This window comes from Phoca vitulina, unplaced genomic scaffold (assembly GCF_004348235.1).
Source record: "Phoca vitulina isolate PV1807 unplaced genomic scaffold, GSC_HSeal_1.0 scaffold12, whole genome shotgun sequence".
NCBI lineage: Eukaryota > Metazoa > Chordata > Mammalia > Carnivora > Phocidae > Phoca > Phoca vitulina.
Window position 1 is genome coordinate 1,172,486 of NW_022589715.1, and position 27,582 is coordinate 1,200,067.

At 41.2% G+C, this 27,582-nt stretch overlaps 1 protein-coding gene across 8 annotated transcripts in view; it reads left to right on the forward strand.

Annotated features, from left to right (window-relative positions):
• LTBP1 (latent transforming growth factor beta binding protein 1) overlaps positions 1–27,582 on the forward strand; it is a 389,228-nt gene that overhangs the window by 197,336 nt on the left and 164,310 nt on the right. For all 8 annotated transcript variants that reach the window (XM_032410265.1, XM_032410266.1, XM_032410267.1 and 5 more), the window contains 3 exons: positions 1,640–1,864; positions 3,067–3,341; positions 24,189–24,291. In XM_032410265.1, the coding sequence (XP_032266156.1) occupies positions 1,640–1,864; positions 3,067–3,341; positions 24,189–24,291 (603 nt within the window). The remainder of the gene's footprint in view (positions 1–1,639; positions 1,865–3,066; positions 3,342–24,188; positions 24,292–27,582) is intronic.

The following is a 27,582-nucleotide window of genomic DNA, read 5'->3' on the forward strand; positions in this document are numbered from 1 at the left end:
ACTTAGGGGCGCCTGGGTGGCTCAGTCGTTAAGCGTCTGCCTTCGGCTCAGGTCATGATCCCAGGGTCCTGGGATCGAGCCCTGCATCGGGCTCTCTGCTCCGCGGGAAGCCTGCTTCTCCCTCTCCCACTCCCCCTGCTTGTGTTCCTTCTCTCACTGTGTCTCTCTCTGTCAAATAAATAAATAAATCTTAAAAAAAAACCAAAAAACAACCAATACTTAAAAGGCATAGAAAATGGAGTCTGTGCAGAATATTAAGTTGAAATGGGCAGAGAGGAAGGAGCACAATAGGTGAGTGAGATGTGATGGAAATCAAAGGAAGAATGAAATCTGTCCATTGGGTTTAGCAACATGGAGCCTATGAGTCACCTTGGTAAGAGTAGTGTCCTATAGAAGAGAGGCGGGGTCCAAGCTAGATGGTAGTGTGTGGAGAAGTGAACAGACAGTTCTTTGAAAGGTTGGTCATGGAGGAGAAAATTTTAAAGAGGGTAGAAGCTGGAAGGAAGTGGAATTGAGGGGCTTTTACATGTTCAAGCTGGTAGGAATCTGATCATGTTAAAAGGCTGATAGGAAGAATTTGTTAGAGATCAAGAAGTTGGCTATAAGTTGAATTTAGACAGAATTTAAAACTCCCCTTACAGTTCTTTACCCTATGCGTCCTTTTATCTTTTTTTATTCTAAATCAGTTCAAGTCCATACTACTAATCACTCTGCTACTTCTGGTTTCACTGTGGTCTTGTTATCCCAATGAGATTGCGTATTCCGATACAGCAGGACCCAGACTATTCCCCCTGATTTTGGTTAGCACTTAGTTCCTGTCTTTTTTTTTTTTTTTAAGATTTATTTATTTATTTATTAGAGAGAGCATGAGAGGGGGGAAGGGCAGAGGGAGAAGCAGACTCCCTGCCGAGCAAGGAGCCCGATGTGGGACTCGATCCGGGGACTCCAGGATCATGACCTGAGCCGAAGGCAGTCACTTAACCAACTGAGCCACCCAGGCGCCCTTAGTTCCCTGTCTTAGAGAAAACCCTCAACAGATACTTTTAGCACTCTCATGTGTTTCTTTGTTTATTTTTTGAGGAAATAACTAATGTCTCCTGTGTGCCAGAAATTATTCTAGATATTAAGGATATAAAAATCACTAAGCCAGACATACCTCTTTTTCCCAAGGACTTTATAATCTTGGGAGATAGTTAATAAATAATAAAACACAAAAGCAAAGTAATTATAGAATACTTATATAATCTATATAATACAATCTATATATGATATATATAATTATATATAATATATAACATATATAATACTTATATATAATAATTATATAGATAATAATCCTGAGTGACTATATATATATGTATGTGTGTGTATATATATATTCTTCTCCCTGAATTCTTTCCATTGTTGGGGAGAACACCCATAAGCAATTGGAGAGTTAAATGACATAAGATGGGAAGAAGAAGATAATAATAGAGACTGTTGTTTTCTTCATGTAGTGACTTCTTTGTTGACTGTTTCTAAAGTCAGCAGGAATATGATGGTTATAATGGGCTGTGTGTTTTGGGAGTTTTGTTGGTTGGTTGTTACTTAGCATTTGAGAAACTAACCAACTCTCCACATTTTCTCTTTTCCCTTTTAGTCATTTGCCATCTTCCATGTATGAATGGCGGCCAGTGCAGTTCAAGGGACAAATGCCAGTGCCCTCCAAATTTCACAGGGAAGCTTTGTCAGATCCCAGTCCATGGTGCCAGCATGCCGAAACTGTATCAGCATTCCCAGCAGTCAGGCAAGGCATTGGGAACGCATGTGGTCCACTCCACACATACCTTGCCTCTGACCATGACTAGCCAACAAGGAGTCAAAGGTAAGCTTATTTATTTTCTTTTTGCCCATTCGTCGGACTTCTGGTAACCTGCCAAACCCATACGGAAGCAAATATCTGCACATGGCAGGGCTGGTATTGAAACAGAAAGAAGTATGTGATCTGTGGCCCAAGAAATGGCAGCAGGGACAGAATATGGGCCCACCTATGTGGCTGCAGTACTTTCTAGGCCATAGAGATTTGGAATCCAGGAAACAAACCAGAAAGGAGCCCATCCTTCTCTGCTGGCTCTGAGCACCAAGAGCTGTTACACGCACATTTCTGGCAGGGAAACAAAGATGAGCAAGGCTGTGTTCAGGCCCGTACAGGACGAATAAGCTAGTGGATCATATACTACCCGCTGGTGAATACCTAGTTTATTTTGTAGTTGAAGAGTGCTTGGTTTTAGTTATAAACAATCAGTTAACCTCACTGGGCTTCAGTTTATTCATCTGTAGAGGAAGGTAAACTAGGTCACTTGGAGCTCAGAAATTCTGTGACTAACTCATTCTTTTTAAACTTGGCATCTCTTCCATGCCCAGATTTTGAAAAAGGGTCAGAGAAGTGTGACTGGCCTTTACTCTGTAAAACTTGAATGTTAGCATCAGAAGATGAAATTGTATTTGAAAGCAGCAGAAAGTAAATACAGATATAAAATATCACACATGGGTCTTTGGTGAGGCCCAAGACGCACACGAGTACGTCCACACTCTGCTGTTCAGGCTAAGAGAATTACGCTTGGTGAAATTGTTATTTCCTCTGTTGATGTAGAAGGGTGAATCTTCCAAGTTTGGCAATGGAAACTCTGAGAGATGCAAAAGTAATCAAACGCTTGAGTCTTTACTACTATCCTTTGATAAAATGTACCCACCTATGACCATAGGCTGCATGGATTTCATAGTTTTCTGACTCTGAAAAAATTTTTGTCTCATGAATGTGTTACTGGGAGAGGCTTTAATTTCTCTTTATACTTCCAGTTTTATCCCTTAAAATACATAAATTCAGGTCTAGTTTGTATTTTGGAAGTACCCTCTTATTCTCCAGAGTTGATGGCTATGCAGCAAAAATGCATATACACTCTGTATATTTTATCCCCGGGGTGGTATATATGCCTATAAGTACATACGTGTGTACTTACTATTTCCTCTCATGCTGACTCGCATGTTAATTATTCATGACTAAGTTTTTCTCCTGATCTCTTTTAGTGAAATTTCCTCCCAACATAGTCAATATCCATGTGAAGCACCCTCCTGAGGCTTCAGTCCAGATACATCAGGTTTCAAGAATCGATGGCCCAACAGGCCAGAAGGCAAAGGAAGCTCAACCAGGCCAATCCCAAATCTCTTACCAAGGGCTTCCCGTCCAGAAGACCCAGACAGTACATTCCACATACTCTCACCAGCAAGTCATCCCCCATGTCTATCCCGTGGCCGCTAAGACGCAGCTTGGCCGGTGCTTCCAGGAAACCATTGGGTCACAGGTAAGCAACACTGTCTAGCCCATGTTAGGAACACATTCTAGATATGGTCTCATATTAGTAGGAAAGCCAGACTTGGTAAGATGATCTTCTACAGAAGGGGTTGGCAAACTGACCCATGGGCCTGTTTTTATAAATAAAGTTTTACTGGAACACAGACACATCCATTCATTTACGTATGTCTATCCTTGCTTTCATGCTATTGATGATAAAATTATGTAGTGTCGGTGAGATCATTTGATAGCCAAATCCTAAAGTGTGGTCTGCAAAGCCCTGTACAGAAAAAGTTTGCTGTCCTCATTCTATAATATTAAGTAGTGACCTTTCATAATTGCTCCTGGAAGTCCATGATTGCCTGCTTATATATTTTTTCACTTAAGGTAATTTGTGCATGAAACGTGTCGGGCATGAGATGTGGTATGGTGAGATGTATTCTGCAAAGATGTTTGAAAACCTTTCTGCCTTTCTGCAGTAGCTTGCAAGTTGTAGGTAGAGAGGAAATTTGACCCCTTTTTGTACTAATAACTTGGCATCTTTTCTCTCCTGATAAAAATTCATAACTAGAATGGCAATGCAAGAGTTGTTTGAAATGCATTTTAATATTGAATTTACATGTAACTTTAGGCCTATATTTATATCATAATGTGGGAGAAAGGCTGAATTTTCTTTAAAACTCATTGTTGAATGTACATAGGAAAGGCAATATAAATATATTGGTTCCTCTACCCCAATTACTTTGTGCTACTTGTTTGGGATCACATGATAATGATGTTGATTTGTCCTATGGTTCTCCTCTTGTCATTTGATGTGGTTTGGATCCCCCATGAGAGGATGGGGTAGCTGTATTATTATTTAGCTGTTGTTACCTCAATATTAAAAAAAAATTTTGCGTGTGGGAAGTATTTGTAGGTAATAGAATCAATTATTACTGCTTTAGAAACCTAGAAAATACTTTTTAGGTACTGGACAAGTCCATGATAGGGTTATAATCTTTCTTCCAGGGCAGTAAGACAAAATTGGTTTATAGACCCAAACAGAAAAGAGCACCCATGTAGATAGAGTTAAGGGTCTTGGCTACAGCCATGGGCCCAGCACTGTGCTAGGAAACCAGCTTCCTTATCTGTAAGGTAGAGATAAGAATATGGAGGTCTATCAAGATGAGACAAGGTAATGTGAGCCCCGCTTTGCAAACGTTAGAGAACTCTACAAATATTAGCTTAGAAGATACTTATCTATCCAGATAGTCAAACTTAAAAATAAAGTAGGTGATTGCTTATGTCCTGTAATTTCAGTAAAGCAAGGAAGGCTTGATTGCCCAAACACAACCTTTATCACCTGCCGGCAGATACCTGAAATATGCCCACTGAAGGGCACCTTTTCTTTGCTCAGTTGAAGACCAGGCTTAAGCAAATGCTTTTTGGGGAAGAAACATCATCAATTTAAATTTAGCTTAGAAGTGAAGACTGGATTCTTGTGCTAAGGGCAGGTTTATTTTTTTTTTTTAAGATTTTATTTATTTGACAGAGAGAGAGAGAGCACAAATAGGCAGAGCGGCAAGCGGAGGAAGAGGGAGAAGCACGCTGTCCACTGAGCAGGGGGCCAGATGCGGAACTTAACCCAGGACACTGGGATCATGACCTGAGCCGAAGGCAGACACTTAACCGACTGAGCCACCCTGCTAAGGGCAGGTTTTGATAGGGGCAGTGGGCAGAACATAAACTTCATACTTCACAGTGTTGCCCTGGGTTAGCTTTGGAGAGAGAGGATGATTTTGGTGCCATTTGCATTGTTTAGTCATTCCAGCTTGGGTTGGTCATGAGAAAGGAAAAAGCAGGTCCTTTTAAAACTACATGCCCAGTATCTTTCTCCCTAATTTCCAAGTTGGAACACAGAGCCTAAAAAGCAAGAAAATGACAAACTTAGAATTTTTGTATAGTAGTAGGGAGATGACTGCTAACTAGAAAGGGTAAAAACAAACTATTTACTTTTAAGCCTAAGCTGGACAATACAGTCAAAATGAATTGGATAGTTGGAGTTACCCAAATAATTCGAACTCCGTGGAATACTTTTGCCTTATCTGGATACTTTTCTGACTTTTGGTATGAATGATTCAGACAGTGATCTCAGTTCTTAATTTATTTTGCATGTGTAGTCACTAATACAGCTTCAAAATAAGACCTGTTTTCAGAAAACATTCTCAGTGTATATTTGTCTTCTTGTTACTGAGAAGTGTTGCTGGGTGCCTGTGATTGCCCAATTAATTTGTGTAATTAGGATGATCTAGGCATTTAAAAATACACACTACTGGGGTGCTTGGGTGGCTCAGTTGGTTAAACGTCTGCCTTCGGCTCAGGTCATGATCCCAGGGTCCTGGGATCGAGTCTGGTGTTGGGGCTTCTTGCTCAACGGGGAGCCTGCTTCTCCCTCTTCCTTTATCCCTCCCCATGCTTGTGCTCTGTCTCTGTCTTTCTCAAATAAATAAATAAAATCTTTTAAAAAAAAATATGCGCTACTGGTAAATAGTCAATAGTATATAAGATGTATCCTACAAGGGTGTTGGAAAATACGTGTACTTTTTGCTGTGGTTAGTTTATAAACAAAACTCCAGGAGATGTAGGTAGATTTTGAATGAATTGCAGAAACAACAGCATAAATGCTCACTCAGAGCACATTGCTTTGCTCCGTTTGAAACACTCTTATTAAGCTGCAGATTTTGGCTCTTGGGACTTTGAATGCCTTAGAGTCATCAGTAAGCACCTGTGTTTATGTGCTGCCATAAATAGTCATATAGAGAACAAATTTGGCATAATTTGCCCTTGTTTCTATGGCACATTCTAGTAATTAGATGGTAAACTTGGGGTTGAAAACCCAACATGAGCTGTGATCAGGTACTTAATTCAGGGAATCTTTGTACAGTAGAATTTCAGGAACTGCTTGGATGGTGGAGGAAAATGTATGACTGGCTAGGAGAGCAAGCTTGCACAGAAGAGGGGGAGAATAATTAAACAAAGGGAAGAGAACAATACAAGAAATGGAGAAAGGAGTGTCAGGAAAGACCAGAGAAGTGAAATAGCTTGGGATCCCTGGCATGCGTCGGCACAGATAAGTGAAGCCCCTTACACCTGAGGCATAGTGCAATATAAACTACTTGGTGTCAAGGTAATAATATTCATGAAGCCCCCTTAACCAGGCAGGCAAAGTCAGAATCATTAGAAGTACGACAGCTGACGTGATGTGCCTCCCAACGTGATACAGTGTGGAGTTTACACATCATCCTTGAAGTCTTCTTGCCAAAAATGTTTAACCTGAATCTAATCAAGCCCTTACACCTTAATCTCTCCAGCTCATAGGGAATGAGGAAGCCAACTAAAAATATCACACACCTGCCTCCTCCATCAGATTCATAATGTAGGATATTATTGCCTGGTTTCTTCAAAAAATCTTCTCATGGGGGGAAAAAAAAGGCAGAGTGACTTTTCTAGAAAGAGACAAAGAGACACAATAACAAATGTAATATATGAAGCTTAATCAAATCCTGGTTAGAAAAACATGCACATGGAACACCTGGCTCTAAAGGACATTTGGGAACAATTGGGGAAATCTAAATAGGACTGGATATTAGATGATACTTTGGAATTACTATTATTTAGGTATGATAATGATGTTGGGGTTATGTAGGACCGTGTCCTTATTCTTGAGAGATGAATGTTGAAAGTTTTAGGGGTAAAATGCCATGATGTCTATAATTTATTTTCAAATGCATTTTACACAGAAATACGGCAAAATTTTGACTGTTGTTGACTGAGAGGTGAGTATTCAAGTGATCACTGTGTTATTCTTTCAATATGTCAGAGTATTTGAAAACTTCTCGAGGAAAAGAAACAGAAAAATGATCATTTTCTCGACTTGAGAGTAATTGAATTTTAAGCTGAACTTAAAAGTTGTAACTTTGATACATTTTATGAATTTTAAGAAAGTAATTTTGAAAGTTTCAACTTAGGAAAGAATGGGGTGGGTGGATGTGGAAATGGTAGACATGAGGAGGGCCAGGGAAGAGAAGTTGGCCTTGGTCCATTTGTGAATTGACCAGGGTCCAGTCTAAGAAGTGAAGTTGAAAATAAAGATGAATCTCTGAGCTTTTGTGAAGAATCAAGCATCAGGATTTGATTATGGGCTGTTGCAAAGAAAAAGATGGTGATGAGTTGGACCATTCTGAAATTCCTTGCTTCAGAAATCAGATAAATGCTCACTCTCATTGATTAACTCACCCCGGGGGAGGATTGTAAGGTGAAGATGAGTAACTACATCTTTATTTTAAGCAGCCCCATCCTTGACTGACATCAAGAATGGTGTATTCTTGCGTATCAATTGGGAAACCCAGTGTTGTTTCAGAGATGGAATGAGAGTGGATGAATGGACAAAATTTAGCAGGCAGCAAGTAGATCTAGTGGTGATAAATTAATGAGAACAGAGGACATCTCTTTGGCTTGTATTATGAAGAGAAAAGAGCAGGAATAATGTGATTGGAAATTTACAGTGTTTTTCACTTTGACAGAGTGTGTCAAGATACAAGGGCGGGAGGTGAAGCGGGGAGGAGGAATCCGTCCTATTGTTAGTTACTGTTATAGAAAGTGATGTTCCATCTTTTGAGTCCTAAAAATAATTTCTTGTTCTTTAGATCATATAAAGTATTTATTTCTGTGTGAATCGGCTGGGTACAGGCATCATTAAATTCATGTTAAAGTATTAAAAGGATAGAAAATAATGGAACGTATGGTGTGGCTAAGAGGACTGGGTTTCTTGAATGTCAGTCAAATTTGAAGCAGTCAGCAAGTTATAATTTTGGCAGTTAGGTATCTGTGCTACCTGAAGTAAATTGTGATACATGTTTGAAAACATTTTGGAGGGTTTGCTTACTGTATAGATCAAATTAGAATTACATCTCCAATGGCTACAATTACCAACTACTTTTAGGAAAAATCTCATGTTATTTCAAATGCTTAAAACTTGAACATTTCCATGCTAGTTTTCATCTCTAAGGAGAGGCCAAATTTCAGAAAATACCCCTCCAATTTCTTTTTCCATCACGGGGACATTGAATATGTATACCTTTTCCTTTGTACACGGGTTTCCTTTGTTTTAAATTGGTTCTCTTAACAGTGACCTAAATTTGAAACTTACTTGGCATTTGAGTTTTTGGTTGTTTTAAGCATGTTTTATTTGTTGCCCAGTTGCTGGAAACAAACATTTGCAGTGACCTAATGACGCCAGATGGTATGAAAAGACCTTGTCTGAGAAGTGTTTAGAATCCTGATGTAGGGCTTGGGGTCCAGCGTCCATGCTTGGGTCTGCCATTGCCCAGTTGTGCAGTCATGTGCTCTTTGTTAAACATGGGAACATGCCCCTTAATTAGACACAGACATTACAAAACGAGACCAAAAATTCAAGTACTTCAAGACCTTCCTGTTGCAAATGCCAAAAGAGCAGAAAATTCCACATATAAACACCTGAGTTAACTAAGAACAGAAATACTGGAAAACCTGAAGTAGGTGTAAACAGAAAAGATATTTTTAGTACAGTGCTTTAGCACAGATAAAGATGATCAAACAACATGCAAACCCACTTTTGTAGTTTGCAAGTATAAAATGTCCATAAGTTAAAAAAAAAAAAAACCCATAAGAAACAAACTCTAAGATTAAATTCTCTAATACGCATTCTGTAGAAAAAAATAATCCTTATGTGGATTAGGAAGAAGAGAAAGGAGCAGTACTTGCTGTGAAGTCCAGAAATTATTGGAAAAGCCTTTCTTTCCTTTAATTCCTGCTCATACAAATAATAAGAGCTGGGGCAAAACTGAGTTAAAGCACCCAAGAATTATTTGGGGGATCCTCTTAGAGGTTCCAGAAGTTGTTCTAACAGTTCTCTTTAGACAGGAAAAATGGAAACAGGATGGGCCTTTGGAGAAATAATTGGATATAATTGGAAATAGGTCTTTTTTGGCAGATAAATTCAGTAACATTACCCCAGTCTCTAAACCTTAGTAATAAGACACACACATACACACACACACACACACACACAGTTTTTGAAGGGTCAAACAGATGCACTTAACTTTTGTTTAAAAAAAATTTTTTTTAAGTAAACATGGAGAAATTAACAGGAAAGTGTGAGCTCATCAAAGTGGAAACTATCCTAATTATGGCTGAAAGTACTTTTTAAAAAAGTCTCAATTCTTCTGTGACAGGACTTTGAAGAAAAATATTTCTTGGTTTCTACCACACAGAAGCCAATGAGAAAGTAGGGAAACAGATACCAGGCCTGTCAGTCCGACATGGCAAAAAAAGTACAGATGGATGTATAGACACCCATGTGGATTGTTACCGCTCTACATATAGAGACAGAGACCAGACTTTGAAAATCTCTTCTCAGTGATGGAAAATGAATTTAGTGCTCAATTAAAGGGTCTGGGACATTAAGTTCTGCTTAGAAATCTTTAGTTTTCTGCAGTCGCCTCTGCTGTGACTGTTAGTGCGTTGTTGGAATGAGGTATAAAGCTAAGATGAAATAGCTAGTTGAGGATATTCTGATGGGGATGGTGCCAGAATCATTGTAACACTTTTCATATTGGTCATTTCCCTCAACTGAGGCCACAAGCGACATAAGGAGCTGAGACTTCTAAAGAAGGAATAACGATAAGACATTTTACCAAAGACGCTTGGCCTCTCGCGGATGTATTATCCCCTTCTGTGGGAAGGGGGACGGAGTGACCCCCCAGGCTGGGTCACCGGTGGGTACAGATGTGCATGTGGCCCTCGCCCCTTCCCCATTTGCCCAGCCACATGCTTTGAGGGGCAGGGCCGTCCCAGGTGAACTTGGCCTTCATCTTCTTGCAGACATACTGCTGGGCAGTGACTGGGGAAGGCTGGGCCAGGGCTACCAGACATCTGCCTTCTCTGTGAGCAGAGAGCCCCACTGGGGTGTGCTGATTGCATTTACTGAAGTTTGGCCTCCTTCGGGTGGAATAAGTCATTAACACCAGGCACTTCCTATGACATCTGGGTTTTTCTTCAGTATCCCGCTCAAATACTCCTTTGGCATAATCTAAGAAGTATTTCATTGAGTGTTAGTGAGTCTGGTTGTCTCCAGTGGCTCTAAAATGGCCACCCTTGCCAAAGCTTACCTGTGTCAACAGCAGAGGTATCCCTGAACGTGTCCCACACATATCAGTGATGGGAGCCTGGAGCTCTCCAGCAGTGGCTGGTCTTGTTCCAGCAGCCTCTGCCAGACCTCCTTCGTGCAGGGCCCCTCTTCCTTCGAGTTGAAAAGATCAGTAAAGACAGGGATAAGATCCAAAGGGAGAAAGAGCTGCATGAAAGGGAGCATGTCTGCATGTCACTGGGCTTCTGCCAGGGCAGGGAGAACTGCTAGTTTGACTTGGACTGAATGTGGGACTGAGACATTAGGATAATCAAAATATAGATTCTTAGAACTGAAGTAGAGTCTTTCAGAGAATGGACGATGACCCAGACGTTACCCTTCCTACTGCCTAATACCGTTCTTCACCCAGGCCAGTGTCTTCTGGGTGCCTACGAGTGTCCAGAAGTGTTCACTCCTTTGAGTGTTCACACCACTTGACCTGTTTCATAGACACGTTTACATTTCCTGGGTCCTCCTCAAGCCCCTGATCTCAGATGATTTTCATTTTGTTGGCAATGAAAATGCCTTTATCATGACATGGAATATCAAATTTCCATGTTTTATACCTTTAGGCTCACTAAAATAATATATCCTATTAATAATTAGACTCCCATGTTTGCTGAGCAACAGGCATTGAAATGAATTATGGGGCAGTTGAGAATGGAAGCATGTTAGGTCAGTTCACATACTGGCAACGTGGCATGATTTTGTGGTCATGATATTTGACGATGACAATTCTGAGTAGGTTGGAAGTAGTTTTAAGGGACCAAGGCTTGAGTTGCTGGTTGATTTGGGCTCTGTACATTACAAAAATGTTTAAGGAGTTGCAGCTGATATTCTAGGGTCTGTTGTTTCTTGGCTTTGTCTACATGATCCCTTAGAATTGAGATTTGCTAAAACAAAGTGGAATCATCTGGTTTACTTAAAAAAAAAAATCGAAATAAACCTCAGTCCTCTGGAATCTGACCCATAAATTTGTGGAGAACAAAGCAGCATTGCCCTGTGTTGAGAGATTACAGAATGACTCCCCTGCACTGCCCTGCCCCTTCTCCCACAATGATGATAGTATGGGTTTTTTTTTCTTTCTCATCCTTCCATTTTTTTTCTCCTGTTGTCTCCTTTTATATATCAGAAAAGGTATATATAAGATAGAATATTCTGTCGCATTGAGGTCTTTGTTTATGAGACTGTCTTTATTCTAGTGATGCTGTTGTGCAAACAGACTTGCAATTTCTATTTTGAAGTAGTTGTTTCGGAATCAGTTTATGAGCTGCATAAGAAAATTAGACTGTCTTTGATCTTCTGCAGCTCACTCATTTGCTATAGTCTCAATGGATCGAAGGCTTCCAATGGTCAATTCAGCCTCCAGCAAGCAAGGATTTGCACCATTGAGGATATTTAAAATAGTATGTCTTCAGCCCTGAAGAGAATTCTGAAATCCAGACAGAGGAGCTCTAAATATTTTGAACGAAAACAGCAATGCTTTCAAGATGACACTTTGAAGAGGTCTGGTTTAGAATGTTCAGGCTTTAACGGAGTTGTTCAGAAAATGGTATGAACGTTCTGGGGCTTAGGGGCAGGCATCCTAGTAAGACAGTGCATTTATATAAAATTGATAGCTGATGGAGAATGTTGACATTTATGACCTTACTTGACCTTTAAAACACAAGGAAAAGTTGGTATATTTGTCTCCCATTTACTTATGTGAAACCCCAGGCTCAGAAGTAGGGACTAGCTCTGTTGGGGTTTCCAGGTCCATAGATCTTTCTCCGTTTTGCAAACTCGCCATATCTCTGGCCCTCGGTTTTGTTCATTTTTCAAATAACTTTGGCTGAGAAGACTACCACGGCCTCTTTTAGCCCTGCAGTCCTCTGATTGTGATAATTTTGACATCTTTCTTCTTTTCCACCATGGTCCTACGTGCCACTGAGAGTTACATATGCACGGGATCTGTGGACAGAGCAAACTGCACAAACATCAAATACATCAAGACCTACAATGATCTCCCAAATCCAGCCTGACCCGAGAGCCTCCACTCCAATGTTGGCTCCTCCAAAAAGCCTTCCAATCCTTCAGCCCACGTTCTCTCTCTCCTCCGTGAACTCTTACTGCATTTGGAATCCAATCAGACCATTTTGAATGTAATTATCTTCAAATTGTTGTTTTTGATCCTCTTTTCCCCACAAGGCTGTGCTGCTTGTGAGGGCAGGGCCATTTAGGAATTGAGCTCAGTGCTGGGCAGAGAGGAATAGTCAGTAAATACGTTATTAGGTTCAGCTAGGTTGTGCGGTCGTCCTAAATGAACATAACAAAAGCTTGCATTTTGCAGAGAGCTCTGTGCTAGATCTCTCTGAGCTTCGGGCTGATGGGCTTCCACCATGTTAATGCTTGCTGTCTGGAATATGTGGCCTCCTTAATTCCTACAATGGGGAGAAAGAGGTGCTGCAAGGGACACTCCTTTTCCTACAACCCTTGTTTCAGAATGAGTCACTTGGCCCTGCCTGTCAGGGCTATGGACTCAATTGTGGCCCTCCCAAAGCATATGTTGAAATCTCAAACTCCAATGTGACTTTATTTGGAGATAGAGTCAATAAGGAGGTAATTAAGATTCAGTGAGATTGTAAGGGTGGAGCCTTGAGATGACAGAATTAGTGTCCTTTTAAGAAGTGATACCCGAGAACTCCCGACTCCCGTTCTCTGCCATATGTGGACACAGCAAGATGGCAGCCTCCTACAAGCAAGGAAGAAAGACCTCACCGGAATTGGCCATGCTCATATGTCTTGCCCTTTAGGCCTGTAGAGCTGTGGGAAAATGGTCTTCTGTTATTTAAGCCCCCCAGTCTGGGATATTTTGTTAACAGTAGTCTGAGCTGACTGATGGTAGTTTGGAAGCCGGCATATGCGGGGAAGCTGGGACAAGTGGTTCTTTGGTGAGCAGTGAATGTTCCCACCACAAGCGGCAGAGTGTGGTCAAGACAGACCTGGTTTCCTGCTCCCAGGGAACTAAAGAAACCTATTAATATGATTTGTGGCATTTAGTTTTTCTACACTATTTGCAACCAAACCACAGGTAATTATTAGTTTTGAGTTCTGTGTACTTGGATAAGGCACAGAAAACCTGGGAGCGTAACCAGATGAGGCACGTGTTAAAATTTGCACAGTGGTATGAGGCCCAAAATGTTTTTTGTTCCTTGCAGGATCTCTACATAGATAAAAAAGAACCTGAGAAGCACTGAAGCTTAATATAGAAAATTTCCCTCAATACAGTTGTAGAAAGAAGCATTGGGGAAAAGAGGCCTTTATGGTCATCATTTTGGGAGTGATCCGGTTGTCATGGTAATAACAACTATGTCTCTATGCCCCTCTTTATTTCCCCCTCAACACGAGTCTGTCTTTTTAGTCACATCCTTGGTAATGGAACTTTGAATAAATTTCATGTTCTCACCATCGAGTGCTAGGATTTAGGATGTGATTTGTGTTGTTTTGCTGCAAGGACAGACTAACGGGAATTATGATGTCAGAATATAATCATGACAATACTTATTCTTTTCACAATGTAAGAATAGCAAGATACATATATCACGACTGTTGAAATGCTCAAATCATGGTAGAGATGGAGGAAATATCTCAAATTTAATTGTTTCTTTAGAAAAGATGTCAAGCAGAATCAGAAGTTTCATGCTTAGGAATTTTTTTTCCCCTTTGTAGGTTACTTTTTAAAACCATTTCTGCCTTCGTGTAACTTTTAAAATACCATTTCATAAACTAAAGTAGTTGTCTGGAATTCCTTGAAGCCCATGGTTTGGCTTCAGCAGGCTTTAAACAAATACACTGTCAGAAATCAATGTGGATACGTTTCCAGCAGTTAATGCCCTAGTCACAGTAGATATTTTGTAAAATCAATAGCCTGAAATATCAGAGGATTATGGTTGTATCAGATACCCCAAATGCCTAACATTGTTTTAATTACTCTAATAAAAGAAAGCTGGATGGATTAAAAAAAAAAAAAAAAAAAAAAAACCTTGCCTATAAAGAATGTTCTGCTCAAGCCAAAGCAAATTTTTTACAAGTTCTTTTAGAAAATCTGGAAGTATTTAAGCGTTTTCCTCTTCTTATGAGACAATGCCTGTTACACCGCCAGTGCTCTGTCGTACGATATTCTCCTTTATGACAACAGGCTTTTAGGACAAGTTGATCACATATGTTGCTTTAGTTGCATTAATGATAGGCTTAGATATTTGGACCCTCTTTCCTACTGGCACAGAGAAATAAACATATTTTAATGTTCTAGTGCATGGACACTGAAGAGCTCTCCCGAGGTTTTCCAGTTTAGTTTGGGGCCACGGTCGGCCTGAGGCTACAGGAACTCCGTTTAGCTTGGAAGATGGGCAGAAGTCACTTTGCCGGAGTGGAGATGTGTTTGTATCATAGTGAAAAAGATTGATGATAGGAATAAAGAAGAGCTGTGACAGAAGTTTGGATGAATCCACCCCATTATATACAGTTAGAACTTTCCCCGTAAGGGACCTCATTCTGGTTTTTACGAAAAGAAGTCCAGGATTTCCAAAAAAGGGATTCACATTCCTCAACCAAATTTAGAGTACTGAGGGTAGAGCTTCTGTTTGCCAGAAAACCTCAGTTTTGTGCCAGAACGTTGGAATAAGATTTTCTAGCTCTGGATGGAGATGAACATCTCAACTGCATAGGTGGGATAATTTACAGGACACCCGTGCAGTATGGGTTGATCAGTCATAACGTGACTTTATAATGGGTCACAGCTCAAGATATGCAAAATCTGCATCTCCATGACTATCTTGAATAATTTCTGATACTTTGCCTCTTGATAATCACAATGCAATTCGTTATAATTACTATAATCTAGAAAATAGCTGTTTAAGAGCTGAGACTATTTTCAGGAAGACAGAGCTGCCTTTTTTTGTGAATACTGGCTATCAGGAAAGGGGTGAGCATGAAGTAGGGTCAAGAAGAGGAGACCCATACTGATTATCACTGATCACACTGATCTAGGCCAGGGTGTGATGTTAGGACTGGCAAACAGGCGGCATCATGTAATGTCCTGTATCCATCTGGCCAGACAGGGGACATTTAAGGAACACTGACCTTCATAGGATTTCCCTGACACGGCAAACCATTCCACTCCTAGCTCCCTGGTTATTCTCTACCTCTGCACTGGAGCCTTTATAAAATCATAGAATGTAGGCACATCATTGAGGATTAGCATCCTTAAAACTTTGTTGATGAGGAAACTGAAGTCCAGAGAAGTGAATTAGTTTGCTTCACGTCTGGTATTGACTTTGCGGTTGGTGAGGACTAGAACTGAGCTTTGTGGTTCCTGCTTCAGTGTTCTTTGTACTATTTCATCCTGGCTCTTAGGCCATCTCTTTTGGACATGGAGTATTCACAAGAAACCATTGCTATCTGTATACATTGGCTCAGGCTGCCATAACAAAATACCGTAGTCCGGGTAGCTTACACAACCAAAACTTACTTTCTTACAACTGGGGAGACTGGAAGTCAGATCAAGATGCTCACAGATTCAGTTCCTGGTGGGGCTGTTTTCCTGGTGTCCAGACACCCACCTTCTTGATCTGCTCATGTGGTAGAAAGAGAGGGAATCTGTGCTCTGTCTTCATTCCCCTCCTTCTAAGGGGGAATGATAGGAATAAAGAAGAGCTGTGACAGAAGTTTGGATGAATCCACCCCATTATATACAGTTAGAACTTTCCCCATAAGGGACCTCATTCTGGTTTTGACCTAATCCCATCATGGTGGCTCCACTCTCATGACTTCCTTTAAACCTAATTACTTACCCTCTAGAGAACAGACTGAGGATTGATAGAGGGGAAGTGGGCGGGGGATGGTCTCAATGGGTGATGGATATTAAGGAGGGCACTAAATGCCACTTATGATGGGCACTGTTATATGTAAGTGATGAGTCACTAAATTCTACTCCTGAAACCAGTATTCCACTGTATGTTAACTAACTAGAATTTAAATAAAAATTTGAAAAAAACTTAATTAAAAATAAATAAATAAATTAGGCATAGTAAGAGATTAGCAATTATAACAATATACTGTAATAAAAGTTATATGAATATGGAAAAAAATAAAAATAAACCTAATTACTTCCCAAAGGCCCCACCTCCCTATGTCATCACATTAGAGCTCAGGGCTTCAGCATAGGGATTTGGGGGATGAGGCACATATTCAGTGTATAACACCAGCTGAACCTAGAAGGACAGATATATTTCTGGGACCTGTTTTAATGAGTTCCATGTTCCGCAGTGTTTTATGACTAAGCCCTGGGTGCTTGTAGGCAAGAGGTGCAGAGTGGGCTCTGATATTTTGGCTTCATGGTCTTGATCTTTTGGCACCAAGACATGGTGGGTGACCAAAAGGGTCTGGATGTCCCCAAAGTGAAATTTGCTACTTGAACATTGATATTAACTGGTTGAATTATGTAATTCAGCGACATCATGTGTTTCTTGAGGAGAATTAAAATGAAATCCATACAGTTAGAAATCTTCCATAGCATTTATTCTTTGAGCATTTATTTTTTCACTAGCCAGAGCAAGTTTTGTGAAAACTTGAACATTTTTAGCAAAATTGTAATATCTTCTTTTTCTTTTCACATTTCTTTTTTTTTTAAAGATTTTATTCATTTATTTGACAGAGAGAGAGAGACAGTAAGAGGGAACACAAGCAGGGGGAGTGGGAGAGGAAGAAACAGGCCTCCCGCGGAGCAGGGAGCCTGACGCAGGGCTTAATCTCAGGACCCTGGGATCATGACCTGAGCTGAAGGCAGACGCTTAACGACTGAGCCACCCAGGTGCCCCTTCTTTTCACATTTCTATATCTAAATTATTTTTATATCTCTTTTCTTGATAAATTGAATCTGGGACATTGTATACTGAATAATTGTTAGGTTACTTAGTCCTTTGTTAAATCAACCCGGGTTTCTAGGTGAGGGTCCTGGAGAAAGGGATCTAACATTGTGAGCCTAGTGCATGCTGGCCATCTAACTGTCTCATATGTATTGTCTCAGTCCTCTTGAGAGCTCTGTGAAAATGGGCATTTTTAGTTATGTTTTATAGAGGAGAATATAGGCAATGAGAGGTTGAGAGTTTTGCCCATGGTAATAATATATGTGGTAACTGGTCAAGTCAGCCAGCGCCAGCCCGTGTTGGTCCAACCTCAAAAGCTGTGCTCTTACCATTTAACTCTGTTATGGATCATCTTTACACTACTCACTTGGTCCACAGGGACTGTGATTGTGTGGAAAGGTCAATTTCACCTTCAGAGAGCACCAATTCTAATGGACACAGAGATGCCTGGGTGTGTGCTTTGTGGGGGATAGCATTTGTTGGGGAAAGAGCTGTTTTTGTGCTGAACTTAAAAACTCCCTTGTGGGGCACCTGGGTGGCTCAGTTGGTTAAGTGCCTGCCTTTGGCTCAAGTCATGATCCTGGAGTCCCTGGATGGAGCCCTGCATTAGGCTCCCTGCTCAGCGGGGAGTCTCCTTCTCCCTCTGCCCCTCACCCCGCTCATGGGCACGCACACGAGATCTCTCTCTCTCACATAAATAAATAAAATCTTTAAAAAAAATAAAACCTCCCTTGTGCTCTTTCCTTGAGGAGGAGTATTGCTACTAGTCCTTTAATAATTATCCAATTTTGGTTTTTTTTGGTCCTCTGATAACCTTTCATGTTGACTTTAAATGTAATTTCTTCCTCCCCCCGCTCCCCCATGAACAATATACTCTATGCTGATAATTCTTTTTTACTCTTGAGGGGAAGTTGCAGATGTAGAAAACTATACTTATATAAAAACAATTTTTTCCTTCTCTTTCTCCTCCTCTTTATCAATATTTCTGTGTTTGCCATTACTTCAAAGATGCCAGATATTTCCCTGGAAGCAATCCAAAACTTTTTGCTTTGGGAAAAGGAACTATCTTCTGATCAATTTTGGTACCTAACCACAAACTGAATCCCAAATTTGGAAAATTCTCCATGGCTCAGCTCTGTCTCATTCTCTGACTTTCCCCACCCACTCTCTCTGTTCCTCTGTCTTTGGCCTGCCTTCCTCCACCCTTCCCCTCCCACCCACCTGCCCCTGGGTCCTCTCCCAGTTGGTGGTCAGTCTTGGGCTTAGCTAGAGCTGCTCCATCTCTTTGGAATCTGTCTCTCCAGTCCAGCGGCTGAGTCACTGTCTTGTTTCAGCTCTTGCTTAAACACAGTCCTGCATACTCTTGCAAGAGTTGCAGTGAGTCAGCCTTCTCTGTTCTTTCATGTTTTACTTTAGTGCATTTAAAAAATCTGTATCACTTCAACATCTTTAAGTTGTATTTTTTTTTTGGCTCCAGTGCCTTATTCTCTTTGGGAAAACATTCTTTATTTAAACTCAGTATTTTATGCTTTATTGTAGAATGGTTCCTGATCACAAAGTAAAACGAGTTCTGTACATGTGATAAATGATAATTCCCAAGAGTATTTTGATATTGTCGTTTTAAAATGTCTTAAATAGGAAAACTAAATAGTAGGTCCTTGACATGGTGGCCATCTCCATCGAGTAGCCCTTTTACTAGTGGAATATCTAAACCGTTTTAATAAATGTATGCTAGGAAGCTAACAGATAGCCAGCTCTTGAACATTTTCTAGGTTGTACTCAACACGGGACACCAGCTGAGAGGGCAGACGAGGATTCAGCCCACGCTCTGTTTACTGCTATGTCCTGATGCACAACACATCTTAAGGGTCACTTTTTTCCAGTCCCTGCACAGGAGCTGAAGGGATAGGGCAGACAGACATCATTTAATCTCGCCACAATCCTTTGCTGTTGGGATTATTGTCCCATTGTCCCATTATTAGCCCAGAGAGGCTGGACAGTCTGGTGAACATCTCACTGCTCCTGAGAGAGAGTGGGGATTTAGATCCAGGTTTGCTAATTATAATCCAGCACCCTCTTCTTTTACCCACTACTGGATCTTCCTTCCCCAGATCCCGGCAAAACACAGCAAACACTCTTAGAATGAGGATACTGTAGGTACTAGTAATTTTAAGGCATGAAAATTAAATCTTATGAAGCCATGCTCCGATATTTATCACAACCTCCTCAAATTACCATTCATCTCTGGAGCATCTCCAGTGGTGAGTTTTTAATTGACAAAAATGACGGGCCTTGGTTGCCAAATGGTAAGTTTTGAACTATCATTCCTGCTCATGTATTTATAGGGAGATCTAAAAACAAGGGCAATCACAGCTTAACTTTGAGGATCAAGAAAGTGCCAATGTAGTACCTCAAAACTGAGGTTGAAGTCTGAAGTTTTCTCAACCGGGTCAAGATTTAGAAAAGTACATTATTCCACAGTCTGTTTATTCTTAACAATTACTTTAAAAATTAAAGGTTTTCGTGCCATCGCGTGTGATAATTTTGTGTTATAAAAGGTAAAACACGGCTATTCATGGAGCAATTGTAACAATTCTTAAATAGCTTTATCTTTGGAGACGTAGTGCTGATACAGGGAGGGAGGAAAGGTCCCTGAATTATTTTCTTGCACTCAGTCTTCTAAGAATCGTGGCCAATGCACTGTGAATTGGGGCTGGGGGTAGCTCTATGTTTTTCTCTTTTCTGTCTAGTTTACATAAGTCCTGTAGGAGGAAGCTCAGCCTGGGGTGAGCATCTCTGGAGAGACTAATGTGAGGAAGGAAGGAAGACTTTAAAAAGATGGTTAGGAGTGCATCTACCCAGACACAGTCCTGGACACAGATGTGAGAGCAACAAAAGTTCTTCAGGTTGGCTCCGGTGTCTCGTAATTTGCCTTTTCTAAATCAAGTAATGTGCCCTATCAGTAGGTATTGAACACAGAACCCCAGACCTGGCAGAAACCATAGAAGTCACCCACTTCATATCCTGGACATTCCTGCCTGGTGGTCCTCCAGCTTCTGCTCCCAGTGAAGATGTCAGCGTCTTCCATTGCTGAGGAGCACTCACTGTCAAAAAGGTTTCCTGCTGAATGACATAAATCCTCTCTTCCTTTGATTTGTGGCCTTTAGTCCTGCTCATCCCTTTATCACGCACCTGGCTTCAGCCGACAAGCTTGCTTAACATATCTCAACTCCGCCATCATGGTCATACCATGATGAGAAGGAGAGTCTCGCCTCTCCTTTCTTAGCTTGTTGCTCACAGGACCTGGTTATCAGAACCAGCACTGTTCTGCTTGCTGCTCTAGGTGGGTCGTGCTTTTGCCGAACCTAGCACGGACGTGTGGAGTGACAGTGTCCCCGGTGTGCAGCCCGAGGGTGGGTGAGGTTTTTGAGGAGCTCCAGCACAACGCTCATTTGACAGGATAGATTTTTCTTTCTGGCTTGAGATAGCTAAATATTGGTTGTAAATTTTTTAGTACATTTCTTCTGGATGGCTTATACATAAGAGATGCCTTGAAATGAGAGATAGGCTTTCTCTGAAAATGTGGTGAATGAGTCACATAGGAGAAATTCCATTTGTGTTTTTAACTTGTCAAAAATCACCTCAATCTGGGCATAAAAATGCAGTTGGGCAGAGCCCGTCTTGGGTCCTTGGGATGGTGTCTCATGAAGAAGCAGAATCCACTACTCGTAGAGAAGGGCATTCTGAATGGTAACTCCTCCTGTTCTTCGTGATTCTCCCCAAAGTGACCTTTAGAGTGGAGGAGAAAAGATCCTCTTCCCCCTTCTTTTTCCTCTGGCTACTTCCGACATCCAAGTCAGACCTCATGGTGGTAGGTGTAATCTCTTGTGTGAGAGCCTGCCTGTGGCCACAAAGATCTCTCAGGCCTTTTCTGGCTTGCATGGAAGCCTCTTCATAATTAACTACCTCAAGGGGCATGTGTGAGACTTTGTGCCTTGTTATAAGCCTGACTTCATCCCTTGCAGCCTATTATTATCTTGTGCAGGCCCAATTTTGAGAAGAACACACAGTTTCGTGGTACCACCTACACCGTCATTTATTTAATCGATTTGGATGGTTTGTGCTGCTCTTGGCCTTGGACCTGCAAAAACAAAGCCATGGGATAAAGCAGCCCGCATCCTGTAATGAAAATCTTGTCCCTTTTCTGAGGCCTGGTAGAGAGAGATGATTTATTTTTACCCTACCAAATAAAACATTCTAGGAATCTGAGGTGAAAATTGGATTTTAACTGCTACTAAAATTTTGAGCATATAAAATCCCCAAGTGTTGAAAGTTTTACTTGATGAAGAGAAGAACCTGAAGAGTCTGGTACAAGAATGATCTACATCTGAGGTACACTGGTGTCTTGATAAAACTGGAAATAAACAGGAGGCACCCTGGCAGCAGAATGCAGCAGTGGAGACAGACCTCTGTGTTCTCAACATCATCGCTGGTTTCCAGTCTTAGACCCGTAGCACAGTTCTCTCTTCCTTCTTCCTGCTTCCTCTTTCAGATGTAAGCCTTCTGTGACTGAGCCGAAGGAGTCCGGGAACGACCTGAACCCAGCCACTGTATGCTTTTCTTCTGTCACGTTCTTATCTGTTGGTGTGTTCACGTTCCTCCCCATCTCCCTGCCCTCTCTCCCCCACCCCCCAAACCCCCATCATTTACTGTCTTCGAGAGCACACAACATTCTGTCAAAATCTTATTAAAAACCACAAAAACCTAAGGACTTCAGAACTAGGATGGAACTAAACCTTCATTAACTGTGCCGGGCCTTCCCTGGCTTTGTTTTACGATTTCAGACCTGTAGTCACTTAGAGCCTCCGTCAGAATGCTGTCTGCCTGGACCCGTAGGCCTGCCAGGTGCTTGGCGTCCCCTGCCCTTCTAAGGGTCACCACCTGCCCAGACTCTCTCTGTCACCGTGTTGCACTCACTAGCCTGGGTGTGTTTGCTACCTTTTCCTGGTTTTCACAGAGCCACTGCTTGTCTGGATGGACCGCAGCTGGGTTGTTTCTTAGTTCCTTGGATTGTTCGCTCCTTCCTTCGTTCAGAATTTATTGAGCATGGGCACTGTGTATTGGGATATAAAGATACGTAAGGTACATCTGCATTTAATTAAAAAGCGTAGCGGAGGCGGTGGATCTGTGTAGCGTGCTGTGGGGGGAAGAGAGAGGAGGAGCTCGCTGAGGCTGAGGAGACAGGAGGCTTCGCCATGACAGCCTTTCAGAGCTGGAGTTCACTGGGGAAAGTTTCTCCAGGCAAAGGGAAAAGGAGGGGTATAGGGCTTAGCAGAGGAAGGGGACAGCTCTTGGAAAGACATTTGTTCAGAAAATAAACAGTCTTTTAGTGTGCCCGAAGGCTGGATGTAGAGAGGTGGAGGGGGGCAGAGGGAAAGTCATCTTCTCTGAGGCAGGGTAGGGAGAACCCTGTATATCATCCCAGGGCGTCTGCGGTCTTCAGACTGTGGGAATCACGGAAGGTTTTTAATCAGTTGAGTGATGTCATCAGATTCGTCTTTGGAAAGATGACACTGGAAACTGTTTGGAGGACTTTTCAGAGGTTGAGGCAGAGGAAGGCAGAGTGACCCTTCGGGTGTGGATTCTGGGCTTAGCCGACAAAAGTGTCGATGGAGAGCCACGTGGCCTTTCTTGCACAGGTGGCCTCAGAGTGGGTACACAGAGTAGGATCTGTTTGCCTAGGCCCTTCCTGACCTCATTGGGTTAGTCTGATTGCAGGCCCCTTCCTCTCAGCCTCTTCAGACCTCCCGTGATTTACCAGGAGAGGAGATGGGTCTTTATATTTGACAACTGTAAGCCCCATTCTTCTCCCTGCTAGCCTTTGCTTAACCCTGCCAGCCCCTTCCTAACTTGGCTGACCTCCCTGGCTCAGACCACGTGGCTGTGTGGGGCTTTCATCTCTGCCAAAGCTGATCTGGCGGAGCCAGTGATCGTTTCCTGTCCCGCCCTCTCCTGTCCTGTTCCTGCCAAGGCCTTGGTGGTTATAGGAAGACCAAAAGCCTCTTGCAGATGGGACCTGGGCCACTTTCTCAAGGTTGACACACCTGCCCCACACCCTTACAGCTCTGTTCCCTGATGATCCACAGCAGAGCTTCCAGCAGTTACACTAAATTTTAAAAGTTTATGTTGAACTTTTGAGTTGAGTTTTTTTTTTTTTTTACAAGATTTTATTTATTTATTTGACAGAGAGAAAGATAGTGAGAGCAGGAACACAAGCAGGGGGAGTGGGAGAGGGAGAAGCAGGCTTCCCGCGGAGCAGGGAGCCCGATGCGGGGCTCGATCCCAGGACCCCGGGATCATGACCTGAGCCGAAGGCAGACGCTTAACGACTGAGCCACCCAGGCGCCCCGAGTTGAGATTCTTCTTAAGGGAAAAAAAAAACAGAAGAGGGGGGCATTGGAAACGTATGTTTTATGAAGTGCTCTGAGCAGTGACAGATTTTCTTAAGACTCTCAACATGCCAAGAAGCTCTTAGAAATATGCTTGTTCATTAATGTCGTATTGATTCGGTTCTGGTGTTTTGTTTCAAAGTTTGAGGGGTTTTTTGGTTTTTTTGTTTTTTATCCCTCTCTAATTGTGTCGATAACAAGGGAACTGTTTTGTAATGTGACCGGGAAGCCCAGCAGTGCTCTAGGGCTGGGCATCTTGCACTCAATTAACCTTCCTATTTCACATCTCATCACTGCAGTGTGGCAAGGCGCTCCCTGGCCTTTCAAAGCAGGAGGACTGCTGTGGAACTGTGGGTACCTCCTGGGGCTTTAACAAATGCCAGAAATGCCCCAAGAAGCCACGTAAGTGATGTTTCATCATTCCTTTGAATGTCAATGTAGCATATCTGTTGCCTTATGATCACTGTTTTAATGTGGAGCTAACATTAGACTTTCAGAGAACTCTTACTGAATTCTAGAACATAGCGCTATAATTGGCATTTCCAGAAACCTTGCTTCAGGTCTAAGAAAGATTTCCTGTCGATTCCGTGTTTTAATAAGCAGTTCTCAGTTGCCTTTTCCAGTTATTTTTAAAAAGTGTTTTAAGAGGGCAGTACACTAAACTAGGTTCTTTTTCCTTTAGGTGAAGAGAAAATAAGATGTCTTTAAAAATGGTAAATGTTTCAAAAACTGATAAAAAGTTAGTAAAGCTGTTATTTCTTAGGTTAAATTCCTTAAATGAAATTTTTATTAATAACCACAATAGAAGTTTGTTATAGTGTAAGTTTTCAGATTTCACTAAAAAAAAAGGCTAAAATGGAGAAATGATTGGTTGCTGACCTCTAAAAATAAGTCTACAGTCACTAGGATACAGTACTTTCTCCTTTTTAGTCACCACTTTTAATTTTTTTTTTTGAGATTTATTTATTTATTTGAGGGAGAGAGAATGTGCGCATGCACTTGCGCACACACATGTGGGGAGAGGGGCACAAGTAGAGGGAGAGGGGGAGAGAGAGAAGAGGCTCCCCACTGAGCATGAGGCTGGATCCCAGGACCCTGAGATCATGACCTGTGCTGAAACCAAGATTCGGACTCTCAGCTGACTGAGCCACCCATGTGCCCCAGTCACCACATTTTTGATACCATCACAGTTCTCAGTGACTTGAATCTATACTGATACATGTTTTGGTTAGTCTATAAATTCTGGTTTTTAGGACCTACTGATTGAGTAAATCCAGATTTGTGAGTCTCTGTTACTTTTTCCCCAATTATAGTTAACATTTTTAGTTTTTGAATGTAGCATTAACTCTGGCTGATTCCTAATAGAGATTTTTTAGAAAAACGGAGGTAACTTGATTTTCTTTTAATACTTATCGCATTTTTCCCAAAAAGCAAGTGATATTTTCCTTAGTCGTCTTCCTTTGCCTTATATAGCTGAAGATTTTTATAGTAGGTGTTTTACACTTTGTGTTGCAAGGAATTTCTCATTTGCTTCAATTGGGTAATTTTTATTCATTCTTCTTAAGCACCTGTTGATTTGATATTCTCAATTGCCTTTCACACCTCTGTTCAATCTAGAATCTGCTATCTTGGAATCACTGCTCCAAAGCTTTGTTTTATGTACTAGTGTTCTGCCATCATAGTAATTTGCTGTCAATAATTGTCTCATTGCCTCTCATTTGGACCTCCTTGTCTCTCAAACTTATGTGTTTTCTAACACGGAACCCTAAAATTACTAAGAAGGCAATTGAGAACTGCTTATTAAAACATGTAATGCCTAACATTTCATTTTGTTGATACTTCTTCTATTTTTCTTAGAGGACTAATTTGTGAAAACACCCACTAAAATTTCCTGCAACTAGTGAATTCTTCATTTAGGGAAAGATCACATAAATGAAGACCTTCATTACTGAGAATGTCCCCTGTGGACTTTTTATGCTGATTCAATAATGACTGGTAATTTGGATTTCCAGTAAGTGGGTTGAGTGCTATAGTCCCTCCTCACTGAAAGATCCATGTGCCTAAAATTATTCTGGCAACCTGACCAAAGGGATATCCAGGAGAGATTTGATATGATTTAAAGAGCATGGAGTTTGGAGCTAGACAGACTTGAGTTTGACTCCCAGCTTAGTCATTTGCTGTTGAGTCATATGTATCATGAAACAAGAGTCTATATCTAAAATGTTGAAAAAGCAAAGCTTTTTTTTTTTCTTTCTTTTAATGGCCTATCCCTCATATACTGTGTAAATTTGTCTGTAGGAATATTGTGGAGGGGACGGTATGTTTCCCACCTCTAAGTCTCAGGACTGCAGAAGGAGAAGTCCAGTTCTTCCAACTTTATTCTGGGGCCAAGTTCACGTTCTCTAAATACTTGTTCCATCTTTTCTCTTATCTTACGTCTTTTTCTTATCCCTCTTTCTTTCTGTGTTTTTTGCTTAACTGCTTCCCTTTCCTCCATTTTCTCAATCCCAAAGTTGAAAGAGAGGGACAGAAGTTAGGGGTAAAGAGAATCCTAGATTCTTGTTGTTGTTTTTTAATCCCTAACCTCTACTCCCGACCTTCTGTTGTTTTTATTTAGAATTGTGTTTTCTGAGCATAAATTCACTGCTCTAAATGGTTTTGTTAATTCTATGTTTTAGTGCTAGTAATTAAGGAGAATGTGAAAGCACAAAGTTGCTATCGCTTGTGACTAAATGCTGACAAAAATAAATTCATGTTGGGGGCGCCTGGGTGGCTCAGTCGGTTAAGCGGCTGCCTTCAGCTCAGGTCATGATCCCAGGGTCCTGGGATCAAGCCTCACATTGGGCTCCCTGCTCAGTGGTGAGTCTGCTTCTCCCTCTCCCCCTGCCTGCCTCTCTGCCTACTTGTGCTCTCTCTCTATCTCTCTGTCAAATAAATAAATAAAATCTTAAAAAAAAAAAATTCATGTTGGCTCATGTAATGTATAAAATTGAAGCAATTGATTTCATTTCAGGAAGGGCAATGTGGATTATGACTGAAGTAAACTATTAACATCTTGACATTTACTTTGTTTGTGCTGTCCTAAGTGACTCACTCCCAAGAAACACACTCAGGGTCACATTCTTCCTGTGTCATTTAGAAACTTTCCTTTCCTTGGTTGGTACTCCTCTCTAAATCATATTCTTTTTGGAAGAGAGCAGACTTTCCTTGGCTTTATATGCTATGGTTTTGTGTTCCATGCCTTTTTTTTTTTTTTTTAATTTTCACTTGAAGTAGTTCAAACTTCAGTTTTCAAATGGCTTTTATTTAATGTTTGAAGTTTTTGTTTAGCCACATACAGAAAGACCTTTCACTGTTGATCCGTTTTTACTGTGAAAACTTAATTTTAAATCTGCAAATGATTTCATTAAATACTCGTAATCTTTTAAAAATGTACTTTGCATGAACAAGTCACTGGTCCTTTAAAAGTTTTTAGAAGAAAATTAACATCGAATCCTAAGCTGACGAGGACCTGAAGAGATCATCTGGTCTGACTCTCTGCCTTGAGGTAGATGACTGTTGAAACTTTTTAAACAAGTTATCCTCTCTTTTTCATTTGAAGAGTTCACAGAGATCCCAAGATCTCTGTAGGCATCCTGCTCCAGAGAGTCTCCATTCTATGGAAGACTAGTTATGTGGCCAAGGAGCTTGAGT